Source organism: Bos indicus, chromosome 19, assembly GCF_029378745.1.
Source record: "Bos indicus isolate NIAB-ARS_2022 breed Sahiwal x Tharparkar chromosome 19, NIAB-ARS_B.indTharparkar_mat_pri_1.0, whole genome shotgun sequence".
NCBI classification, from domain to species: Eukaryota; Metazoa; Chordata; class Mammalia; order Artiodactyla; family Bovidae; genus Bos; species Bos indicus.
Window position 1 is genome coordinate 29,376,386 of NC_091778.1, and position 19,402 is coordinate 29,395,787.

At 39.3% G+C, this 19,402-nt stretch overlaps 1 protein-coding gene across 5 annotated transcripts in view; it reads right to left on the minus strand.

Annotated features, from left to right (window-relative positions):
- The window catches only part of MYH10 (myosin heavy chain 10), a 121,611-nt gene that overhangs the window by 51,117 nt on the left and 51,092 nt on the right, over positions 1–19,402 (minus strand). For all 5 annotated transcript variants that reach the window (XM_070773069.1, XM_019981423.2, XM_070773070.1 and 2 more), the window contains 5 exons: positions 18,933–19,025; positions 4,798–4,861; positions 2,904–3,002; positions 1,143–1,286; positions 796–891 (listed from right to left, as the gene is read on the minus strand). In XM_070773069.1, the coding sequence (XP_070629170.1) occupies positions 796–891; positions 1,143–1,286; positions 2,904–3,002; positions 4,798–4,861; positions 18,933–19,025 (496 nt within the window). The remainder of the gene's footprint in view (positions 1–795; positions 892–1,142; positions 1,287–2,903; positions 3,003–4,797; positions 4,862–18,932; positions 19,026–19,402) is intronic.

Consider the following 19,402-nt stretch of genomic DNA (forward strand, 5'->3'; position numbering starts at 1 on the left):
TTACTTCTATTACTGGGGATGTAATGAACGGCCATGAGGCAATGACATTGGAGCCATTTTGGCTTTTAAAAAACAGTTGTTCTATAAACGAATCAGGAAAGGAAAAGGAGAGAAGGATGCTCCCGGGAGGCAAAAGAACGTTCTGGTGACCAAGCACTGAGTCAACACACAGATGCGTCAGCTTTGTGTCTCTGGACTGTCGGAAGCAGACCTCACAAGGCTTGCAAACACATTTTGAAGTGAAGTCGCTCAGTCGTGTCCGACTCTTTGCAACCCCATGGGCTGTAGCCCACCAGGCTCCTCCATCCATGGAATTTTCTAGGCAAGAGTACTGGAGTCGGTTGCCATTTCCTTATGGTTCTCAAATTTTTGTTTTTAACTGCTGTGAATTTCAAGCCATTTTCAATATTTAAAAGTTTGAAAATTTTCTATTAAAATCTAGGTTTCCACCTTTCTCTGAAAAATCAGTTCTAGTTGGCAGCCCTGGACCTGCATTCTGGCAAGGAGAAAACAGGCTGGAAGCCAACAGCTGCACTCCCTTAGGGATGAGCCGTGTGGTCTCTTCAGCCCACCCCCAAGTCCTAACCCCCGTTACTAAGGCAGGGTCCCTACACCCGCTTCTCAGCTGGCACTCCATCCTCCTCCCTCCTTTCTGGAATCAGACTGACCCTTATGTAGGCATGTGGAGCCTCGTGGGAGACACCTCAAGATGCTTTTATGCTCGTGTTGTAACACATTTTTGGAGAACACAACAGGCCATAGAAACAGAAATAAAATCAGTGTTCATCAGCCTACCTGTATTTTCCGGCATGGAGGCTTGATCAGTGTTTCGCTCCTTTTTGAAAGAAATATTTCCAAACTGAAGCACTGAAGATACCACTTTAAGCATTGCTGTATGTTGATATAAAAAGAAAAAAAAAAGTAAGATATGACATCAAAACGTAGAGGACATATTCTAATGTATTTTGTGCTAAAAATTAGCTATATAAAACTTTTCAGAAAGATAAATCTCAGGATTTCATAAAATTAAGAGGTAGGTCCCATTAATTTCACAATCATTTTCTAGTTTAGGTTTTTTACCCCTAATGTATAAGTCTTGGTAAAACTGAGCATCAGAATCTTATTAGAGAAATCATACATACACAGAATCTCTTCATGGGAGAAGCCCATTATATGCATTGCCTCCATTGTCTCCTGGAAGTTATCTTTGTCTTGTTGTCCCGGAATAGGAATATAGCCATTGGAGAGAAATCTGTAGTTATTAAATCCTTCAAGGAGCAAATCAGCTGAAAGAAAACAGAATACAATGTCATAAATAGTCATCAACAGACTGAAGCACAGCCCCATCTTCAAACTGGACCCACAGGACAGAAAAACATCTAATCCACCACCACCACAGACTTTTGCTTCCTTTACATTCTTACATTAAATACACAGTCTTCCATGATCTGTACAACGAAAGAAATGATGATGTAAACAACAGAAATCTCAACAGGGGCTTTGGGGACAGTGGTTTATACAATATTATATTTGAAATCAGATAGCTGGGAAATGATATCAATTTTCCAGATAACTAAACTTTATTGTTTTCAGATTTAAATACTTCTGACATCTTTTGAGGAGAAGCCTTCAAACCCGTATTCTATGTTCCTGGTGTGGAACATGGGCCCGCCAAGTCCTGAGCCCAGTCAGCACCCTGGAACCCTTTCTCCAGGTCAGTCTGCTTAGTGGTCCATTTGCCTTTGAGAGCGAGGTCTGACATAGCACTAGTCTGACAGGGTATTATAACAGACACGCCCACTGACTCTCTTACTTCAGGGGACATGAATAAGCAAGAACAAGCTCCTTTTCAATAAATGTGTTCTTAAGAAAAGAAGAGTGTGCAAAATAGTAAAACATGGTTTTTCCTACAATAGATGTTATCTGTGCTTCTGGCTTTCTATGTCACTGGCTCTCCTGCAGAGAACTCCTGATCACATCAATCCCTTAATTCTTATCTACATCACATGGAGCTTCCACTGGGTATTGCTTAAAAAAAAAAAAAAAAAGAAAATTCCTTCTTTTAACAGTTATTTTCTTGATTCATTACTGCTTTCAGTCTGCCAGGCTGAAAATGAGGGTTTTCTTCCCTTTAGCATTACCTACTGCATAACCTTGAAATTTTAGTCTCTCAATGGCAATTACTCTATTTATTGCTTTTTTTTTTTCCTTGCAGGTTTTTAACTAATTTCTGGGTTTAACGCTTCCACAGATGATCCATGGTTAGTAAAAGCCTAGATCTCAAGTGAGAAAAGGATCATAGGGTTTTATATGTCTATTGTGATATCTAAATAACATACATACTAATTCTAGAGAAGCAGCATTTACTCTGAGACTCAGAAGAAACCAAGAAGTTGTGCATCTTCTTCTGACCCAGCAAAATTCTGACCCAGGAAAGAACTTACTTTTTACCTTGTCCAACTCTAAATTTCTGGTCTTTGTGATTCACAAAATAAATAAAAATCCACACAGGCTCTTTCTAGTACTACTGGAAGCATAACATACATTCAGTTGTAAATCTAGGAATACACACATGTATTCAATTTAACTTTATTAAATAAATTTATTACTTTTATATTTACAAATTTTGAAACAATATTTGTATAAAACACATCATATGCCTTCAAATTTAAAATTATTTTAAAAGAAAAGTACAAAAGATAATATACCACCACCCATATGCCTGCCACTTAAAGTACCTATCCCATGGCTTGAAGTTCAATTTCACTTTCATAATTGAGCCAGCTAGAATTTTGGTGTGTGTATGTGCATAATTTTACAACTGTTCTCTTTGTCAAAAAAAAGTATTATAAAAGATATTCAACTGAACATAAAACAGTAAAAAAAAAAAATCTGTAACTTACACTTCAGATGTTCTCCTGCTCCAGATAACAATTGGTAAAAGATATGAAAAGTACGCTCATCTTTTGCTTGACGAACAGCACGAGATTTTTCCAGAAGGTCTGAGCAACGGTGGTTAAGGGTGACAATGAAAAGGTGGTCTCCTCTCAGTGTACACATTTAATTTGTAAGATTTTTCTTTCTTTAGAATACAGTAACTAGTCTGCAATGAATCACTCTAAATGATGGAATTTTGTATGCGGAAAAAGAAAAGACATGCAGTTTCTGTTTCTCACTAATCTTCTAGAACCTCTGAACTTGCAGGGAGCTTGAAGATCAGAGTGCTTCCCTCACCCCTCCCTCCACCCACACTACCCTGACTTGGATTATGTTCAAAGAACACAGCTCTACACAAGGAGCCGTGAGACGCTATAAAAAAAAGGGAAGCCAAGTTGTCTGAGGTGGAAAAGCCTTTTAACAGCAGACTTATTATTGCAATTTCACAAAGAAGGAAACCAGGGCACAAAGAAATTACTCAAACAGCACAGTCAGAAACCAAGACTTTGCTGGACTCCAAAATGTGCATAACTCTGGTACCACTCCAGTCAGTCAGTACCCATGTGTCAGAACACCGCAGCCCCGTGTGGGTATTTGGGGCGTGGATCTGGGGCCTGTTTTGGTTTCTCTGTCCACTGAGTCTGGATGCTCCTGGAATATCTCTGCACTGACAGTCCCACTGGACTCCCAAGAGTCTCAGTTCCACTGCCCTGGGAGAGAATTATCTCTGAATTAAATCTTCCTGGGGCCACCAAAGCAAACTGGGTATGTGCATATAGCCTAATTAAAAATTGGACTATCCCAAACACACCCTCCACATTCGGTGAAGAGTGCATGCACATGAAGGATGCTCTTCAACGTGAAGAGACTCCAGCGCAGCGGTCGCCAACCCTTTTGGCACCAGGGATTGGTTCTGCGGAAGATGATTTCTCCATGGCCCAGAGTGGGGGTGGTCTGGGGATGATTCAAGCGCGTTACAGTCATTGTGCACTTTTTCTATTATTACATTAGTTCCACCTTGGATCTTCAGGTGGTAGAGGCTGGGGACCCCTGCTCTGGATCCATTTGCCTGTCATGTTCAAGTGTTTGTTTTGTTTTCTGGCTCTGAGCATATTTAGAGACATAAAACATAGTTCTGAATTAACAGGAAAAATCCGATCCATCCCCGACCCAAGGGCCAGAAACAATATCTATGACAAAGAGTATTAACAAGTATAGAGAACTTCAGCTGTTATTTCCTAACTGGGACATTATCATTCAGAATCATTTCTAATTTATTCTTTTTAATCACACTAATTCTCTCTATAGATCCATCGTTCCTTAAGGCTACTCTACGCTTGTGACATTTCTGAGGACTAGTCTACGTGTTTGACCTTTCTTTCCCCTCTGACTTTATTCTGCTTAACACTAAGTGAAACTGCTTCAACTCTGTAGATTATAAGGTTCATCTCAATGGGACATGGTCTCTACTAAAATCAAAAGTAGATGGGGGAAAAATGGGCTAATACAGCAGAACTGAAGATGTTACTCACCTAAATGTGCTATGAGCACACAAACACTTCCTGGGTCCATTTGCCTGTTCAAATGCCAGTATATGTACAGGTGTTCTCACCTTAGTGGGACCCTCCACTTCCCCAGCCACGCGACCAGATCATGACCCAGTGTCAAAAACAAACAACAACAAAATATCACTTTGGAGTTCATATTCAGTAGTTGAAAGTATCTAAACAAGTCACAATTTCTCTGGGCTTAAGTTTTATCATCTGGGAAATGGAAGAGGCGTCACAGAGGATGGCCACCAGGCCGCAGGAAGATTAAATCATTCTCTATTTTGAATAATGCAATTATGAAAAAGGATACATGTTTCAATGTTGGCCCCAACGATATAGCCAGTTACATCAAAGTTGATCCGAATAAACTTGCCCTGAAAATAAATTACAAAAAAAAAAAACTGAAAATAAATTAAGGACACAGGAGATCTGAACACTATAATAAATAAGCCAAAGTTACTCTGTCATGTATCCACAAGTTGGTTACAAAAATGGAATCTTAAATATATTATCCCAAATAAAAGGAAAAGAAAAAGCCTCAATAAACTTAGGGCTGGGGTAGGTTACTTTACTGGACATAATAAAAATAAAATGCTAACCATTTAAAACTTTTTAAAAGCTCTTCTAACACCTCCCAGAATATTGGAAATAAAAGCAAAAATAAACACATGGGACCTAATTAAACTTAAAAGCTTCTGCACAACAAAGGAAACTATTAGCAAGGTGAAAAGGCAGCCTTCAGAATGGGAAAAAATAATAGCAAATGAAGCAACTGACAAACAACTAATCTCAAAAATATACAAGCAACTCCTACAGCTCAACTCCAGAAAAATAAATGACCCAATCAAAAAATGGGCCAAAGAACTAAATAGACATTTCTCCAAAGAAGACATACAGATGGCTAACAAACACATGAAAAGATGCTCAACATCACTCATTATCAGAGAAATGCAAATCAAAACCACTATGAGGTACCATTTCACGCCAGTCAGAATGGCTGCGATCCAAAAGTCTACAAGCAATAAATGCTGGAGAGGGTGTGGAGAAAAGGGAACTCTCTTACACTGTTGGTGGGAATGCAAACTAGTACAGCTACTATGGAGAACAGTGTGGAGATTCCTTAAAAAACTGGAAATAGAACTGCCTTATGATCCAGCAATCCCACTGCTGGGCATACACACTGAGGAAACCAGAAGGGAAAGAGACACGTGTACCCCAATGTTCATCGCAGCACTGTTTATAATAGCCAGGACATGGAAGCAACCTAGATGTCCATCAGCAGATGAATGGATAAGAAAGCTGTGGTACATATACACAATGGAGTATTACTCAGCCATTAAAAAGAATACATTTGAATCAGTTCTAATGAGATGGATGAAACTGGAGCCTATTATACAGAGTGAAGTAAGCCAGAAAGAAAAACACCAATACAGTATACTAACGCATATATATGGAATTTAGAAAGATGGTAACAATAACCCTGTGTACGAGATTGCAAAAGAGACACCGATGTATAGATCAGTCTTATGAACTCTGTGGGAGAGGGCGAGGGTGGGGAGATTTGGGAGAATAGCATTGAAACAAACAAACAAAAAAAAGCTCTTCTAAATAATCTGAAAGATTTTAATAGCTTTAAAAGAACACTGTATCCAGTCCTCTAATGCTAGATTTGAGAAAAGTGAAAAATAAAGATGATTTCCTAAGAAAACAGAAATTCATTCAAAGAAAAACAAGAGAAAAGTTGAACAGACCATAAACACAGAAAATAATAAAATATAATTACTCCTTTAAAAATGATGGATTGGTCTTGAATAGTTTAGCAAATTCCTTAGGGAATATTGAATTGTCTTATTACACATATAACTGTTTCAGGGAAACAGAAAATAGTGATCTTTCACAATCCATTTTATAAAGTTATCGTAACACTGAATATACAAGCTGGCAAATATATCATAAAAAACATATCAGAAAGCAAAATAAAAGCAAATATCTTACTTGCAAATATAGATATAAAAGACCAAATTAAGTATACTTTGTAAAACCAAAGAACACAACAATGATTGAGAATCCCAGGACTGCTAAGGACTGATATTTGTAAACATACCACAACTATTCATCACAGGAAAAGGCAAGGGATGGGATGACTTTCTCGGTGGACGTGGACAAGATTTAATTTAAGGGAAATGAAGACCTAAAGAAGTCACAATGATTTTGAGAGCTCTAGGACTCACACTACTTGATTTCAAGAAGCTATAGGATAATTAGGACAGCTATAGCATAATTAAGAAGGTGTGGTACTGGTGTATGGACAGAGATACAGCTCAACAGAGCAGTGTACAGTCCAGGAACTGAAAGCCTTGCTCTGCACAGGAAATGCATGGCTAGTTGATATAGCTAAAGTATCATGCCATCACAGTAACAGATGCACATTTCACTAAGGGTCTCCTTTAGATGCCCCTAAACCCCAAAGTGTTTGAGAGGGAGGTAAAAAACATAATTCCTGGATGAAGCGAAAGCATTTTGTGAAAAACAGCCTCTTAGCACCTCTCAAACAGTTATGTATAAAGTCACTCACTACGTTTATAAATTATCAAAACACTGGTTAAACTGAAACAACTCTGGACATGGGTCTAACATTTGTAACTGAGTATATGTGGACAACAGAATACATTAACAGAACGTGAAGCTGAAAAAGAGGATGGTGACACCAATATCAGCAATACCCTCAAGCTTAAAAGCGGATCTTTGTGTCACAGAACTTAAGGAGGCAACAATTTAAATTCTATCGACTACCGCGCAAATCCATCTTTAAGAGGCTGCTGGTGAGCATTTAGCAATTACTTCCATAGGGAATTTGTTAATTACTTCAGAGTCACAAAATAAACATGACAGTTTGCTTGCTTATTTGGTTAGTTTTATTTCATGAAGGGAGACAAAGTTTTGTTTGGATTTTTTTTTTAAACAGGAGAAAAAACTTTTCCTCCTTTTCAGATGGACTAGTGATATTATGTAAGCGGACTTAATAATAACAGTTAGTACAAATAACAGTTAACACAAATAACAGTTAATAAAAATAAAATGGTTGAGGCACTGAGAGATGCTGACACAATGCTCCCAACTCCAGGGGCAGCAAGGCCATGCTTTTTCAGCACCTGCAGAACAACGTGGCCCAAGCACGTCCAGGGGGCTGAGACAGAGCTGAGGGAACAGAGAAAGGATTCCCCTGGTAGTCGGGTGGAGCTGAGTAGTCTTTCGGGTTACCCAGTACATTCATTAGCTTCAAGATGAACAGTAATTTAAAGGGAGGTTCTGTGCTTGTTTTGAGTTCTCTTAAAACTACTACAGAGAGTAGCAGTCCATGATAACAGTGCAGTCTGATTTCAACTTCTAAACTGTAAGGAAAACTACTCCACTGTTTTCAAGTCTGGGCACATAGCTATTCAGAGTGGCAACCATAAACACCTTTATTCTCTTCTGACAACAGCTTCTCACTTATTATTGCCTTTGCATTGTCAGAATGCAATACTAGAAGAATACCCAAAGCGTCTGACAGTCTGTAATTCTGTGAAGAGAGGAAGATCTTTTTTGATCTAGAACTGTAAAACATTTTCATTTTTAGATTTACAAGCACCAATTAGAATGGTCAATCCAACGAATCTCTTCATTTCGACACCATCTACTTCCCTTTAATCACTCTGATATACAATTTTGCCTCCAGTGTTTGTCCTTTTATAAACCATACTGGATAAATGCTGATTCACAAACATCACAAAAGATGAAAGAGCACTGTCACTCGGTCATTCAGAACACCAGTGGTCCAGATTCTTATTACAACATTCTCAGTGAGGAAATTCTTCCTCTTCAAAGACTAACTGGATGCCAAAGACATATTTCCTTTTGGTCTTTAGAAATACACTGTTCTTGGATCTGAGAAAATTCAAGGCTACACTATTTAGAGACTCAATCTGAGACTTCTGGAACCAAGTTCACCATCATCGTTCAGAGTCTACAATGTTGCCTATCTCTCTGCATTCATCTCATTCATCTAACATTTGTGAAAAGTGTTCCTCTGTCATTCTTTTCTCTTGGCCATTTTGGTGAAAACTTTTGATTTTTCAACTGTGTTCACTGAAAGCTAAAAGTAGACTAAAAAATGCTCTCTGCAGCACTCTTTCATACCTTCTTGAAAGATAGTGCATTCTTTGGGCAATGTAATAAGCAAACTAAAGGACGATGCAGTAGTCATTGTGATAGCATCCTACTAGGCAATTCCATTACTCTTTATTATTCTGGTCTTGTTTTAACATTGTTGGGGATAACTGATGAGTAATGATGAATCAATTCCCAGGATGATGAAATAGCAAAGTGTTACAAAACACAGAAAAGATCACTAATATATCATAGTGATAAGATTACTAAAACCCTTAATTTTTCTTAGATTTAATAATGGTCCAAAGGAATCATATGGTAATTATGAGAGAAATGAGTTTTACTCTATTTTTAAAAATAAGTCAATTCCATCCTTTTTATGTGGAAGACCCTTAAGAAAGAATAAAGTTTAAAAACTAACAGTCCTTACAGATAGTTAGAACTGCTCAAAAAAGAAACTAAATTAAAATCAGGTCCTGATGGTTATAATGAGGATTACAATTCTTTACGACTTTTAAATAGCTGTATCATTTATACAATACTTCACTGAGCTAAAAAAAAAATAGCTATTTTAAAAGAGAGTAGTCAAGATAATGTTATTACTTCAAAACTGCAAAGAATAAACTGCCAACCCGCTGCTCAGATACTTTTTCAAACTTTCCTTTAACACTGTAGAAAAGTTAATCAAAATCATATCATACCACCTAATTCTTGCTGAGTACTTCACTTAAAACTTTGTTGTATAGTAAAATAAACTTTCAGCTTTCAATAAATTGTCTAATTTCTTTATTATATACTAGTCTACATGCAGTTTAAGTTTTCAACTTCTTTACTATTTTCTATTCCCTTTTCTTTACACTCTACATCACAAGTTCAAAATTCATTAAAAAATTCTTTATTTGGGCAAAAGAACAAAGTTGCCATACTGGCAATGTTGAACTCTAATAAATTTAAAATCTTACACTGAACATAATCCATTTTATATTTGGTGAGCTTATTTTTCCTTTACTTCATCAGAGAATATAAACTAAAAAAAGGAAGTTACATTCAGAGGAGCAATTGGAAGAAAAAAAAGCACCCTAAATTTTGGGCTTCTGAACAGGTAACCTAAAAAGAAATGTCCCAGGTTATTTTAGACATGTGCTCACTTACTTGGATAAACAAGCAAAGTCACCAACACACAACACCTAACTTTCATATCAGCTCCCTAGCCATAGGGAGCTTTTCATAACCAGCACCTGTAGCTGCTCTAACCATTACAATTAGTGCCAAACAAGTATCTTTTGGCTGAATGAAAAGGGCCAGGCAAAAAATCATGAAGAAAGTGGGGTGAGCGAGCCTACACGTGGAGAGGGAGCAGAGTGGACAGGGGTGTCCCTCCAGCCCTCCCCTGACCCCAAAGTAAATTAGTACCTCCTCACATACCGAATCAATACTCTTTCAGAATTAGCATTTTTGTTAACATACAAATCTAGACCAAAGTGGAAAACAAGTTGAGTTTTACTATTAAGTGGGCTGGGTCCTCTAATCTTTTAAACACAATATGAAGAAACTTGTGGAAGATTTTGTTGTTGTTCAGTCGCTAAGTCATGTCCTAAGTCAGGACTCTTTGTGACCCTATGGACTGCAGCATGCCAGCCTCCCCTGTCCGTCACCTTCTCCCAGAGGATGCTCAAACCCATGGCCATTGAATCACTGTGGAAGATGTCTGCTCTGTATCTGATTCCCATACAGGTCAGATTGGGGTACTCAGAATAGTCAAACCAGGATTTCGTCAACAAAGACAAAAACAAAGGAAAAAGCAAAAACAGGACAAGTATTTTCCGTTACGTATGAATGACAGAGGGTGCATTTTGATGCCATGCACACTGTGTTCCGATCCAAGGACAACTAAGACAGTGCGTTACCTGCAAGAGTCTGAACAGCAGACAACTAGCATCCTCTCTGTTATGTAAAACTGAAACTGTTAAGAATTTCACTCAAAGGAGGCAATAGGACAACTTGGATATTTTGATACTATTAAGAAAATAAGAAAATTATCTTAAAGAATTTTATCCCCTCTGAATTGACATCGACTTTCTAGAGCTTATTCTGGTGGGTGGTTACGACATATCCATAGTAACTAAACCTACATTGTTAGCACCTTACTACAGGGACAATGCAGTCTTCATGCTTTTTTCCTTCTTCCTAATTTGTATTTAAAGTTGTTGTAAGATCTGTACTTTGCTAGAAAACACAGCAGCCTAGACAGTGTGCTCTGTGTGTGAGTGAGTTTGCTCCAGGAAGAATCTCCAGTCTGGAGGTAGCTATTTGCCCTAAATGGGAAAACTCAATCGGGAAGTAATTAGCCAGGACACAATCCTGAGGCCAGATGGCTATTTTAAATGCTCCAGCTATTTTAATCTCTGAACTACACCAGAAGCTTTGTTAATTAGTAAAATGAGTTTTCTTATGAATTAAGTGGCCTTGTTACTTAGTATAATGGATGTTTGAAATTCCTGGGGGAAAATGAGTGACATTAAGAGCCCTGGTCTGACTGGAAATACACAGACATCCGCCAGCCAGTCTGGTGTGGGCCGGGTGTCAGGGCTGCAACAAGCCCCAAGGGCTGGGAGGGCAGCAGCTCGCTTGGAGGACGAGGGATGCCCGTGTAGACCCCATCCTGTCTCGGATGCCGTCACGTTGGCCTCAGTAAGTCTACAGAAAGTCTGGGTGAGGGTACTAAAGACAGAGCATCGACCGTGTTCAATTTACCTACAAAACTGATTTTGGTGCCTCCTGGCCCATACAGGTCAGGGTACAGAACTCTGACTCACTTCCGCTGTAACTTGGTAGCCAAGCAGTAGGGAGGTCACCTGGAGCCTTTATCTGGCTCCAATGGTTGGAAGCTAATTAGCTATTAATACCTTGAGGTGCATAACTTGGGAATTGCCAAACTGGCTTAAATATTTGCAAAAGAAGGAAAAAAAGAGAAAAGAACCAAAAGGGAAAAGATGTGGGGAAGTATGGAGCGTGATCCCCACTAAAACTTTCTGAGGGAAGATGTATCTGCCGATACAATCATTTTGAAATTGAAATCCCTGTTTCAAAGTTTCATTACAAGAGATTCATTTTACACAAACCTCTCCATCTGGAATGCATCTGACTTTTCAGTAAACAGAGAGCTGGACTAACTGTGAACAATTATTTTCATAAGGGTAATGCTCTCCTAAAGAATCTTCTTTAATACAAACCATATGCTAGCATCTTTGGAAAAAAAGATATTCTTCAGGAAATTACTCAGATCAAAGAAATGGAAACAAATGGATTCTAAAGTTTATGGAATTTATAGTTTCAAATATTTTCACTGCAAGCACGTGGCTTTAAATAATGACTGCATGGAATTCCACTGGACACACAATTCATCTTTTAACATCACACTGCTCTTTCATGTTGAGGTCCCACACCAACCCCAACCCCAGGCCTGGCCTAGCCATGGTGCCAGAGCCTCCCTCCTGGCCAGAGCCCCACACTTCTAAATCTGGGGCATAGGCACTATGGAAAACAGTATGGAGGTTCCTTAAAAAGCTACAAATAGTTATCATATGATCCAGCAATCCTGTTCCCAGGCATATATCCAGAAAGGATGAAAACTCGAATTCAAAAAGATAATATGCACCCTAATGTTCACAGCAGCACTATTTATAATAGCCAAGACATGGAAGCAGCCTAAATGTCCATCAACATGTTTATCAACAATGGATAAAAATGTGGCGTGTGTGTGTCTATATATATATACACATATACATATATATACACATACACAATAGAAGTCATTCATAAAAAAGAATGAAATTGCCATCTGTAACAAGATGGATGGAACTAGAGATTATCATACAGAGTGAGTAAGTTAGAAAAAGAAAGACACATATATGATACTGCTTACATGTGGAATCTAAAAAATAATGCAAATGGATTTATTTACAAAACAGAATCAGACTCACAGACATAAAAAACAAACTTATGGCTACCAAAGGGAAAGGGGAGGACAGGGACAAATTAAGAGTATGGGATTAACAGATATATACTACCACATATGAAACAGATAAGCCACTAGGATTTACTGTATAGCACTGGGAATGATATAGGTTAATATCTTGTAATAACCTATAACAGAACAGAATCTAAAAATATATACATATGTATAACTGAATCATTTTTGCTGTATAACTGAAACTAACACAATGTTGCAAATCAACTATAAAAAAAAAAGCAAAAAAATGAGGGCATGCACATTCCCTGAGGGCCTGGCACGTGCACATGCTACCTGAGCTCAAATGCATGTGATGGCAAGTGATCAAAAAGTTAAAATGAAGGTGAGCTCTGTCCACTGATTAGTCCAAGGGTCTAAAAGACTGTCTAGCACTTAGTAGGCAACTACACTGTAACTGAATGGATTCCAAAGACTTCTGCACACCTACTATGTACGTGGGAGGCACAGAGCCAGCAACTAAGGATCTGGAAAGCAAGATGGGAAGGGCCTCTACCATCAGGGATCTTATATCCTAGGAGGAAAGAAATCACAGATGAGCACAGCACAAACCACAGACTGTGGGAAGTGCTATGAAGGAAAACAGCAGGAGGCTGGGAGAGAGAACACAGGGAAACCTCCTCAGATCTGATTTAGGTTTTGAGACAAATGAGGCGTATAGGGGACAAGGATGGAGAAACTTGGACAGGCTGGAAATACGTTCTGGAAGTGGACCCACACAATTCAGTCCTGGCCTGGACATGAACAAAAAGTCAAGGATGACTCCTAGGTATTTCGGTTTTCTAGGTTTTGTTGATTCTATTTTGTTTTATGCTTAAGCAACTGGGTGACTTGATTGTATCATTTATTCACCTAAGACTTACAAAAAGATACTTTGAAAGAAAAAGAAAAAAGTTCCATTTGGAATATGTCAATTTGAGAAATCTATTAGACATCCAACTGGAGACAACAAGTAAGCAGCACAGTGACCAGCAAAGAATAGGTGCTTACTTAATAATTAACTGAAATGCACAATAAAAAATCCCATCACGTAAAATTTGAAAATGAGTCTACACTGGCTACTGTCTAACCCCGAGAACCAGGGTTGGCAACGCCCACTGAAGACTGCTGAGATGTTTTAACTGAATGTGGAAGGAGAGTTGATCAGCGGAACTAATATTGCTAAAATCAACCTTCTCGTGTTATTGCGCAGTTAAAGCCTTACGATAATAGTAACTGGTTACGCAACTCTTTCTTTAAAAAAATACTATACATATCAACGTAAAGTTGACTTTCTAAACATTAAAACTCAAAGTCAACAATTTAAAGGCATCTTTGTTTCTTGGTTGAATGATTAGCTATGTCTAACAACACTGCCTTAATAAAAAACCTTTTCTAAAAAGATCAGCTTTTACTATATTAGAGCATACTTAGTGATGATTATTCAGTAGCACAAGCACTTGGGAAAGCAGAACCTCAGCTGAATCAGGGTTTGTTGAGAATTTACACTGATGGATGATTCTTGCTAGAATCAATTTTCCTGGAAACAATCTAAGAAATTCTTCCCACCAGTAGAATGTATAACAAGTTCCCATCAGAATAATCTTTATCAACTTTTGGACAAGCTGTGCCAATAACAAGCATTAAGGGGACTATGTACAGTTACTACTTTACAATGAATTTCCTAATTTAGACTACCATTTAAAGGAGAACATCAGAGGAGTTTCTTAACCTCCATATAACTGATGTGTGGGGATAACTCTGGTGTGGGGCCTCCTGTACATTGCAGAACGTTCAGCAATATGCCTGGCCTCCACCCACGAGATGCCAAGTGTAGGAAACCTAGGGGATCCCAAATTGAGAACCACTGATCTACAGTAATGCAAATTACAGATTTGTTATTTTAGACGCTAAGTTGTGTCTGACTCTTTTGCGACCCCACGGACTGTTGCCCACCAGGCTCCTCTCTCTATCCATGGGATTTCCCAGGTAAGAATACTAGAGTGGGTTATCATTCCCTTCTCTAGGGGATCTTTCCAACCCAGGGATCAAACTTGTGTCTCCAGCACTGGCAGGCGGATTTTTTTTTTTTTTAACCTCTGAGCCACCTGGGAAGCCTGTGGAACTGAGGCCTCTTGCCAAAAGCTACCCGAGTAACAAGCTGGGAAGCTAAGCTCCTCCAGTCTCAGCAGCCTTCAGATGCTTAGCGCTAGCCAATCACACGGTAATGACGACCTCCCAGCAGACCCTGAACCAGAACCAGCACCCAGCAACACTGAGACAACAAATGCTCTACATCACTAGGACTTATGGCATCTGGTTACAAAGCAGTAGCCTCTAACACCTGTCTCTCTGCCCCAAACACAAGGTCCCCATCCGCTGAGTCCTTACCTTTTAATAATGGGATCACCACATTCTAGACCAAAGGACAGGTCTGGTTAGTAGCAGTTTACCTTTTCTAGGCAAAAGTGAGACAAATGGGCACAAAACTGTTTCTCTTGGATTTGGAATGTGGTTTGGGGGACGGGGGTGTTTAGAAATCAGGAGAGACTGGCACCTTGATTTATGTGGTAAAATAAGACATTATCCACTACGAAGTCCTTGAAAATCTTTACAACACTCTCATACCAAAGCTGGAGAAGGCAATGGCACCCCACTCCAGTACTCTTGCTTAGAAAATCCCATGGACAAAGGAGCCTGTTAGGCTGCAATCCATGGGGTCGCTAAGAGTCGGACACAACTGAGCGACTTCACTTTCACTTTTCACTTTCATGGATTGGAGAAGGAAACAGCAGCCCACTCCAGTGTTCTTGCCTGGAGAATCCCAGGGACGGGGGAGCCTGGTGGGCTGCCGTCTATGGGGTCGCACAGAGTCGGACACGACTGAAGTGACTTAGCATAGCATAGCATACCAAAGCTGGTAGCTACCTCCGGCTCCATGACATAGCCACTAAACACAGGGCTTTCAGCAAAAAGAATTTAATTGTGGCTCAGACTCAACTCTGATGATCCATGGAATGACAGAAACTCTAAACGCAGCTCAATTTCCTCAGATCTGAAAGTCACAGCCATGCTTCTTACTGACACAGGCATATTTGTTATCCCACTCTGTAGAGACAAAGCTAAAATAATTACTAAATGAACTTGGACGAAGCAGATCTTCAGATTTTATCTTACTAGGAATAAACAGTATTCCAAGCAAATACGTCCCTACTGCTTTTCACATAACCTGGAAAGCCTCTTGCACTTCAACTACCTCTGAGGGTATTAGGTGTTAGGGTGGAGTTGTCCCCACCACCCCCAAATTCATATGCTGAAATCCTAATGTCTACTAGCTCAGAACAAGACTATATTCAAAGAAAGGGTCTGCACAAATGTAATTAAGTTAAAATGAGGTCATAATGGTGGGCTGAATCCAACGTGACTGGGGTCTTAGAAGAACAGAACAAACATGCAGAGGGAAGACCACATGAATTCCCAGGAGATGGCTGTCCACAAGCCAAGGAGACAGACCTCAGAAGAAACCAACCCTGGCCACACACTGATCTCAGACTTTATCCTGCACTGTGAAAAAACACAGTCTGCAGTGCTGTTTCGGCAGCCTGGGCACAAGTAATACAGAGGGTTATCGGCTGCCTTTGTATACCAGGTCCCATATGGTCTGGTCACTCACCTAGAGTCAGACATTCTGGAGTGCGAAGTCAAGTGGGCCTTAGGAAGCATCACCATGAACAAAGCTAGTGGAAGTGATAGAATTCTAGTCGAGCTATTTCAAGTCCTAAAAGATACTGTTAAAGTGCTGCACTCAATATGCCAGCAAATTTAGAAAACTCACCAGTGGCCACAGGACTGGAAAAGGTCAGTTTTCATTCCAATCCCTAAGAAAGGGAATGCCAAAGAATGTTCAAACTACTGCACAATTGCACTCATCTTACACGCTAGCAAAGTAATGCTCAGAATGCTCCAAGCTGGGCTTCAAAATAGTACGTGAATGGAGAACTTCCAGATGTTCAAGCTGGATTTAGAAAAGGCAAGAGGAACCAGAGATCAAATTGCCAACATCCACTGGATCACAGAAAAAGCAAGAGAGTTACAGAAAAATATCTACTTCTGCTTTATTGATTACACCAAAGCCTTTGACTGTGTGGATCACAACAAACTGTAAAGAATTCTTAAAGAGATGGGAATTCCAGACCACCTTACCTGCCTCCTGAGAAATCTATACACAGGTCAAGAAGAAACAGTTAGAACTGGACATGGAACAACAGACTGGTTCCAAATTGGGAAAGGAGTACATCAAGGCTGTATATTGTCACCCTGCTTATTTAACTTCTATGAAGAGTATATCACATGAAATGCCAGGCTGGATGAAGCACAAGCCGGAATCAAGACTGCCGGGAGAAATATTAATAACCTCAGATATACAGATGACACCACCCTTACAGTAGAAAGCAAAGAGGAACTAAAGAGCCTCTTGATGAAAGTGAAAGAGGAGAGTGAAAAAGTTGGCTTAAAATTCAACATTCAAAAAACTAAGATCAAGGCATCTGGTCCTGTCACTTCATGGCAAACAGATGGGGAAACAACAGAAACAGTGACAGGTTTTATTTTTGGGGACTCCAAAATCCCTGCAGATGGTGACTGCAGCCATGAAATTAAAAGATGCTTGCTCCTTGGAAGAAAAGCTATGAACAACCTAGACAGCATATTAAAAAGCAGAGACATTACCTTGCCAACAAAGGTCCGTCTAGTCCAAGCTATGGTTTTTTCAGGAGTCATGTATGGATGTGAGAGTTTGGACTATAAAGAAGGCTGAGCACCTAAAAATTGATGCTTCTGAATTGTGGTATTGGAGAAGATTCATGAGAGTCCCTTGGACTGCAAGGAGATCCAACCAGTCCATCCTAAAGGAAATCAGTCCTGTTATTCACTGGAAGGACTGACGATGAAGCTCCAATACTCTGGCTACCTGATTCGAAGAACGGACTCACTGGAAAGACCCTGATGCCAGGAAAGGTTGAAGGCAGGAGAAGGGGATGACAGAGGATGAGACGGTTGGATGGTATCACCGACTCGATGGACATGAGTGTGAGCAAGCTCCAGGAGTTTGTGATGGACAGGGAGGCCTGGGGTGCTGCAGTCCATGGGGTCACAAAGAGTCGGACACGACTGAGTGACAGAAATGAACTGAACTATGGTCTGGTGGCTTCTAATTCCAGAAACCACGTCATCAGACTATTGCATGGACCGCAACTTTACACCCCCATGGTTAAAAAAAAAAGTCACAGTTATCCTGATTTCCAAAAACCGCCCATTAAGGAATCGTTAGAATTAAAGTTGCTTTGATTCTGGCCTTCTTAACTTTAACCAAGACGTCTAATACCAGAGGAGGGAGGAAAAACAGAGAAACAACTCCAGCTATTGAAGCAGAAATAGCAGAAGCTGAACAACTTGCTATCCAAGTATTGACTCTGAGAAGCTGGAAAAGGGAAGGCCATGTCCTGTGACACTGATCTTGCTGTCATTCAGGAAAATGTCCCTAGACGAGCTGTGCGAGCTGAGGGAGAAAGTAAAGTTTTCACTGAATTCAGAGAGTGGAATGGCTGAGAAGAAAATTTTAGAGAAGTACCATCCCAATATTCTGTGATAATCTATATGAGAAAAGAACCTAAGAAATGAATGAATACACGGGCCTGTATAACTGAATCACTCTGCTGTACACCTGATACTAACACCACTCTGTAAATCAACTACACCCCAATAAAACCAAAATATCAAAAATAAATAAAGAGAAGTAACAGTAGTGATAAATTATTCTGAGATCCATATACCATAGAAACAGCAAGGTACAAAGACAACAATTTACCACATCAAATTCCAACTTCACTTTGTTCAGGGTTAATTGTGCCCAGTGCTGTGTTAAGTACTTGACATGCACCTCATTTAATCTCCATGACAAGCCCGGAATTATTTATATCATCCCCAACCAAAGTGAAGAAATAAGTTCAGAGAGGTTATTAACAACACAACCATAGAATACATAACTATATATTTATATATAATAAACATACGATTTAAATTACTTTCCCATTTGTTTTTTCCTTTTTTTTTTGCTTTTCAAAATGTGACTACTAGGAAAATTTTAATTACATGTGACTTGCACTGTATTTCTGTTCACTGTTCCATACTACATCTGTTAGGGAGGAAGATACTTTATTTGCTTAATCATAGTAGACATTTAACTAGAAGTCTGAGGAACGAAAGGTTTCTGGCACTTTTAGACTTACAAAACGAGATGAGTTATCATTTTTCACAGTCTTTGCGTTTCCAAATGATTCCAGGATTGGATTTGCTTGCAAAAGCTGCCGTTCAAGTTCCCCCTAAAAGACATCACACATAAACACACACATAAATAAAAGCAAATGTATCTTAATCTCTCTACTCCATTCCTCAAAGGAAAAGCAAACAAAACACTGCCTCTTTCCTCAGTTTTCTCATTTGCCATCTAACAAATTTTGTTGTTGGCTTCTTATTCTCAGTCTTATGGGCTCTGCTAAAGGAAAAAAAAAAAATCAGCCTCTATCAACTGACCACAAGGAGAAGAAGATGTCACATTGAACAGAGATGCTAAACATAAGGTAATAAGACTTGCACAGACAGGGCAACACCCTCATCTCCAAATTCAGAGATGACAAAGATGGTGAGGCTACTGAATTCTTGCTCAAATTTAAAAAAGCTAAGCATATCATATTTGATG